We start from the raw sequence: 5,810 nt of genomic DNA, 5'->3' as shown, positions 1-5,810 counted from the left end.
TGGAAAAGGGAGCGGAAGATGTTGGAAAACTCAAGTCCCACTGACTTCCTGTTGCGGACTGTACACACAATGTTTATTCCAGAATATATTTATACTCTTTTAGAAATAAGAATATGAATATATTTAAATCTTCTCTCACTTAAAAGATATAAATATGTTAATATTTCTTATAAATATATTTAAATCCTTTCCCACTTGAAAGATTTAAATATATTTATGTTTCTCATAAATATATTTAAATTCTTCCTATATTTATATTTCTCAAATATCTTTAAATCCCTGCTTACTCAGCAGATTTAAATACATTTTCTAGTTAAAAGATTTAAATATATTTATATCTTTATCTTTTGAAAGAAAAGAATAAATACCTTCAAACCCATTCTCAGTTAATTCAAATTAGCCATAGATTATTAGCGGAGGAAATTAATTATTATTAAAGGGAATTAATAATTATTAAAAGAATTTAATTATTAAAACTTTAAATTAATAAATAACATTAATAAAAATCAACTATAAATTAAAAAAATGGTTAAAAATGAAATTAAATTCTGTTTTAGAAGACAAATAAAATTCTAGTTGGCAACTGATAATATATGGCATTCTGCATTCTGATGTTTATTTTCATGAAAAGTGCTGCATTTGTTTTAAACAAATGCAGCACTTTTGCTGCTTCCACAAGTGCGCAATAAACCCAAATAAATATATTTTGAATAAATATATTTTAAATACATTTTAAATAAACAAGTATACTTTAAATGTTTTAAATAATAAATATATTTTGAATATACTTTTAATAATTTTTCAAAAACAATATTTTCTTATTTGGAATATTTGCAGAATTCAAATTTTCGTTATCTCATTTTTGAGAACTTTGAAATTAAATCCAATTCTTGAAACAGAAAGAGAGAAGGGCGACTGCTGCTGCTGCTGCGGAGCAGCAGCAGCAGCAGCAACAGCCGCAGCAGAAGCAGCCGTAGCCGCAGTAACCGCAGCAGCTGCAGTAGTCGCAGTCACCGCAGCAGCTGCAGCAGCTGCAGCAGCTGCAGTAGTCGCAGTCACCGCAGCAGCTGCAGCAGCTGCAGCAGCAGCTGCTGCAACAGCTGCAGCAGCAGCAGCAGCAGCAGCAGCTACTGCTGCGAATGAAAAGCAGTTTAAATTGTTTTTGCTGCCTCAGAGGCCTCAAAGAAGTACAGCCTCCCTAGCTGCCAGGAGCCCCCTTGCTGCAGCAAAGGCGACAGCAGCAGCAGCAGCAGCAGCAGCAGCAAAGTGCTGCTGCTGCCTTATGGGCCATCGGCTGTTGTGAGCGCCCTCAGGTAAGAGGCCCTCAGCTCTACAGTGGGCAGCTGCTTCCACTGAACGCAGCAGCAGCAGCAGCAGCAAAAGCAACAGCAGCAGCAGCAAAGGCAGCAGCAGCAGCAACCGCAGGCAAAGTCATCACTGTGTCTGTGGTCGCGCAGCTGCCACTGCCCGTAAGTTCCTTTTAATTTGTTGCTGAGCAACTGCTGTTGCTGCTGCTGCTGCTGCTGCTAAAAACCTCCTTATTACCTGCTTTAAAGAGATGGGAACTGTAGCCCAACCGGTTTGCTGCAGCAGGCGCAGCAGCAGCCTGCTGCGCCCGCGGCACTGCAGCAGCTGCTGCTGCAAGGAGCCGCTCTGAGCTGCTGTTGCTGCTGCTTCTGCTGCTGTTCCTGCTGCTGCCTCCTCCTCGGGCACACACAAAAAGGCCAGTCCAGCCACAGGGGGAGCCGTTTGATTCACCACTGCAGCAGCAGCAGCAACAGCAGCAGCAGCAACAGCAGCAGCAGCACCGGCTGCATTTACATACTTGTACGCACAACCGACCACCCTGTGCGGGGCACCGGGATGCTGTTGCCCGCCAGTAGCTGCTGCTGCTACTGCTTCTACTGCTGCTGCTGCTGCTGTTGCTGCTGCTGGTGCTGCTGCTGACCTGGCTTTGCTGCAGCAGCAAAATGGCAAAAGCCGCAGCTTGTTATTAATGGCTGCAGCGCCGGCAAATCAGCAGCACGAAGGGCCTCTTGTATCTGCGGGCAAAGACTGGAGGAGACGAACTGCAGCAGCAGCAGCCGCTGCTGCTGCAGCCTGCAGCAGACGCACACGCAGCGCGCAGCAGAGTGTTCTGCAGCAGCAGCAAACAGCAGCAGCAGCAGCACTGACGACAGCACAAGCAGCAACACCAAGCGGCAGCGCCAAACAGCAGCAAAAAGCAGCAGCAACAAACAACAAGAACAAACAACAGCAGCAAACAGCAGCTACAGAGAGCAGCAACAAACGGCAGCAACAAACAGAAGCAGCAAACAGCAGCAGCAAACAGCAGCAGCAAACGCATGCAGCCCCACCAGCAGGCTTTGGGGCTGTCACTTTCACAGAAAGCCACAAGGGCCCCCACGGAGGGCCCCCAAGAGGGTACAGGGGCCCCCCGGGCCCTGGGGGGCCCCCCTGGGGCCTGGGGGCCCCCCTGGGGTCCCCCCAGCAGCTGCAGCGCCAAAAATGCTTCATAGAGTTCAGCAAAAGAATTGGCAGCAACAGGTGGGGGGGCCCCCCTAACCCTTGCTGCAAGGGTACCTGAGACACAAACAGCAGCAAACCCTGCTGCTGCTGCTGCTGCTGTTGCTGCTGCCTGTGCTGCTGCTGCTGCTGCTGCTGCTGTTGCTGTTGCTGCTGGTGCTGCTGCTGGTGCTGCTGCTGCTGCAGGTGCTGCTGCTGCAGGTGCTGCTTCTGCTGCTGCTGCTCCTGGGGCAGGCTTAGGTGGCGCGTAAACCCTAAACCCTAGCTTTAAAACCCTAAACCCTAAAAGTGCACTTAAGACTTAAGGGTTTTACTGTCTCTTATGTGCTGCACGCATCGCCAGAAACAAGATCTGACGCTGCAGCACACAGCAACAGCAGCAGCAGCAGCAGCAAAAAACAGCAGCACCACGAAGGTGAAGAGACAGATGAGATGAAGAAAGAAGGACACACAAAGTGCAAAACAGAGCGAGCTAGGGTTTAGGCTTTAGCGCTTAAGGTTTCGGGTATAACGTTTAGGGTTTAGGGTTTAGGGTTTACGTCTCAGAAAAGTATTCTTCCGTGAGAAGACAGTGCAGCAAAGAAACCTCCGTCTCGTCATCAAGGACTCTTTCAAGGGTTTGCTGCTGCTGCTGCTGCTGCTGCTGCTGGGAAGCTTCCCCAGAGGCCCCCGGGGGTCCCCCGAGGGCCACATACTTTTGCTGCTGCCACTGCTGCAGCAAACTGCAGCAAAGGGCACTCAGCTGTGGGGAAGCCACCCCCAGCCCGCTGCAGCAGCGCAGCGCAGCAGCAAGTGCAGCAGCAGCAGCAGCAGGGAGACACGAAGAGGCAGCAAGGCTGCTGCTGAGCCTGCGAAGAGTCAAACCGCAGAAGCAAACCACGGCTTAGGGTTTAGGGTTTAGGGTTTAGGGTTTGGGTCCCCACGGTAGGGAAACAGAGTCAAAAAACGCCTTACACACCAGTAGCAGCAGCAGCACCACGAGCAACACAGCACCTGCAGCAGCAGCAGCACCAGCAGCAACAGCAGCAGCAGCAGCAGCAGCAGCACTGACCAGGAAATGAGTCTCTGGAGAGGGGCCTGGTGGCCACTTTGGGGGCGGCATTCGAGCAAAGCAGCAAAAAGACTCTTCGCGTCCTGCAGCAACACAAGCAGACTGCTGCTGCTGCTGCTGCTGCTGCTGCTGTCGTCATTGCTGCTGCTACCGTGGGCAAAGGTACACAGCAGCTAAAACAGCAAGATGCAAGGGCCCCCAGGGGCCTCCCAGGGTACTAGAAGGGGCCCCCAAGAAGCACAGGGGGTCCCCCATCTACAGGGCCCCCCCTGCAGCAAAAGGGGCCCCCAAAAGAGACCCAGAGGGGCCTCCAAGACACAGAAAGGGCCCCCAGGGGGCCCCTTTTTGGACCCAAAGGGGGGCCCCCAGGGCACAGAAAAGGGGGGCCCCTAAATAACCCCTAGGGGGGCCCCCTGGGGCCCCACAAGGAGGCTCTTCAAACCCCCGCTACACATTACCCTCGCTGAACCCCCTGGGGCCCCCTAGGGGCCCCCAAAGGCTCCCTGGGGCCCCCGGGGGGCCCCCACAAGCCCCGGGGGACTCCCAAAGACCCCAGGGGGCCCCTAAAGATCTCCCGGGGGCCCTAAAAGGCCCCCAAAAGACCCTAAAAGACCCCCCGGGGGCCCCCACGGGCCCCCTAGGAGCCCCCAAGTGCCCCTATGGGGCCCCCAATGGCCCCTAGGGGGCCCCCAACGGCCCCTAGGGGGCCCCCAGGAGTCTTTGGGGGCCCACGAAAGCCCCTGGGGGCCCCCAAAAACCCCCTGGGGGCCCTTTTGGGTTTATTTTGTTAAAGGGGCCCCCAACTGACCTTAAAAGAAAAAGAATTGAGAGGAGAAAGTTGCGAAGCAGTTAGCAGGGGCTGTACGTACACCTCAGGGTCCAGATCGAGGGCCTTCACCAGCCGCAGCAAAGGGCTTATGTGCCTGCAGCAGCAGCAGCAGCAGCAGCAGAAGCAGCAGCGGGAGACATGGAGCCACATGCTGCAGGAAGCCTGATGACTGGAGATAAAAAGACAAAAGACAAAAGACAAAAATGAGAAAAGAGCCCAAAGGAGGAGACACAAAAGGGGACAAACGAGCTGCAGCTGCTGCTGCTGCTGTTGCTGCTGTGGCTGCGGCTGCTGCTGCCGCTGCTGCTGTGGACGTACTGGGGCCCCTCCCTGGCCACCGCCGGCGCTTCTAGTGCAGCACGAGCAACAGCAGCAGGCAGCAGCGCGAGTCTTGAGTAGGGTTTGGTTTCTTTTGCTGCTGCTGCTATTTCTTTGAGGTCCGGCATAGCAGCAAGAGGCGACAGCAGCAGCAGCAAGTCTCGCGGCTGCAGCTGCAGCCGCCATAGGGCCGGCAGCAGCACCCGCAGCGGCACAGACAGTGCAGCAGCAGCAGCAGCAGAAGCAGACGCAGCCGAAGCGCCCTCAGCAGCAGGAAGCACAGCAGCAGCCCAGGGGAGGCTTGGCTCCGCGGGGCGCAGCAGCTCGCTGCTGCCACCGCCGCTGCTGCTGCTGCTGCTGCTGCTGCTGCTGCCAAACAGCGCCAGCAGCTTCGGCACATGACACAGCCGCAGCTCACAGGGGGCCCCCTTTCCCTTGTGGGCCCTTTGGGGGCCTTCCTTGGCCCCCAGGGCTTCGGGCTGGCAGCCAGCAGCTAGCCGCATCACGTGCTGCAGCAGCAGCAGCAGCAGCAGCACAGACGCAAACCCAAACGTAGCAAAGAAATCCCCTTGAAACGATACCCGCAGCAGCAAAAACGCCGAGAAAAGTAAACATGGCAGCAATAGCAGCAGCAACAGCAGCGGCGATAGCAACAGTAAGGACAGCAGCAGCAGCAGCAGATAAAGCAGTAACAGCAGCAAACGTAGCAGCAGCAGCAGCAGCAGCAGCTTCCGAAGCAATCTCCGCAGCTCTCAAACGTTTCTGAGGGCCCCCCAAAGGCTGAAAGACCCACAGATGGCTAGCAGTAGCTAGCCAGGAGGTAGCTAGCTAGCCAGCTAGCTAGCCAGTCAGCTGAGCAGCTAGCTAGCTAGCTAGCTAGCCAACAGCTAGTTGCTTACGTGCTGCAGCTGGTAGGCGCCGAGCAACGAGGGCCCCCAGCTCTGCTGCAGCGCTGCGCAGACCTGCAGCAGCTGCTCCAGGTCTGCATGCAAAGCAGCAGCAGCAGCAACAGCAGCAGCAGGTGCAGCAGCAGCAGATACAAAGCTCACTAGCCAAGCTACAGCTAGCTAGCTAGCTAGCTAGCTA

The 5,810-nt window shown here is 54.1% G+C and overlaps 1 protein-coding gene across 1 annotated transcript; it reads right to left on the bottom strand.

The window, feature by feature from the left end:
* Nucleotides 1–1,280: 1,280 nt before the first annotated feature.
* Nucleotides 1,281–5,706, bottom strand: ETH_00030415 (uncharacterized protein; the record flags this gene model as incomplete). The annotated part of the gene is made up of 9 exons (XM_013373239.1): nt 1,281–1,352; nt 1,546–1,760; nt 1,949–2,100; nt 2,567–2,761; nt 3,066–3,374; nt 3,578–3,660; nt 4,386–4,500; nt 4,653–5,233; nt 5,624–5,706. Coding segments are annotated over 9 exons (1,805 nt in total), but the record flags the coding sequence as incomplete, so codon positions are not given.
* Nucleotides 5,707–5,810: the final 104 nt, after the last annotated feature.

Source organism: Eimeria tenella, genomic scaffold (assembly GCF_000499545.2).
Source record: "Eimeria tenella Houghton genomic scaffold, Eth_scaff127, whole genome shotgun sequence".
Classification (NCBI taxonomy): domain Eukaryota; phylum Apicomplexa; class Conoidasida; order Eucoccidiorida; family Eimeriidae; genus Eimeria; species Eimeria tenella.
The sequence above is the reverse complement of the archived record's forward strand: the minus strand, read 5'-3'. Positions and strand labels throughout refer to the sequence as shown.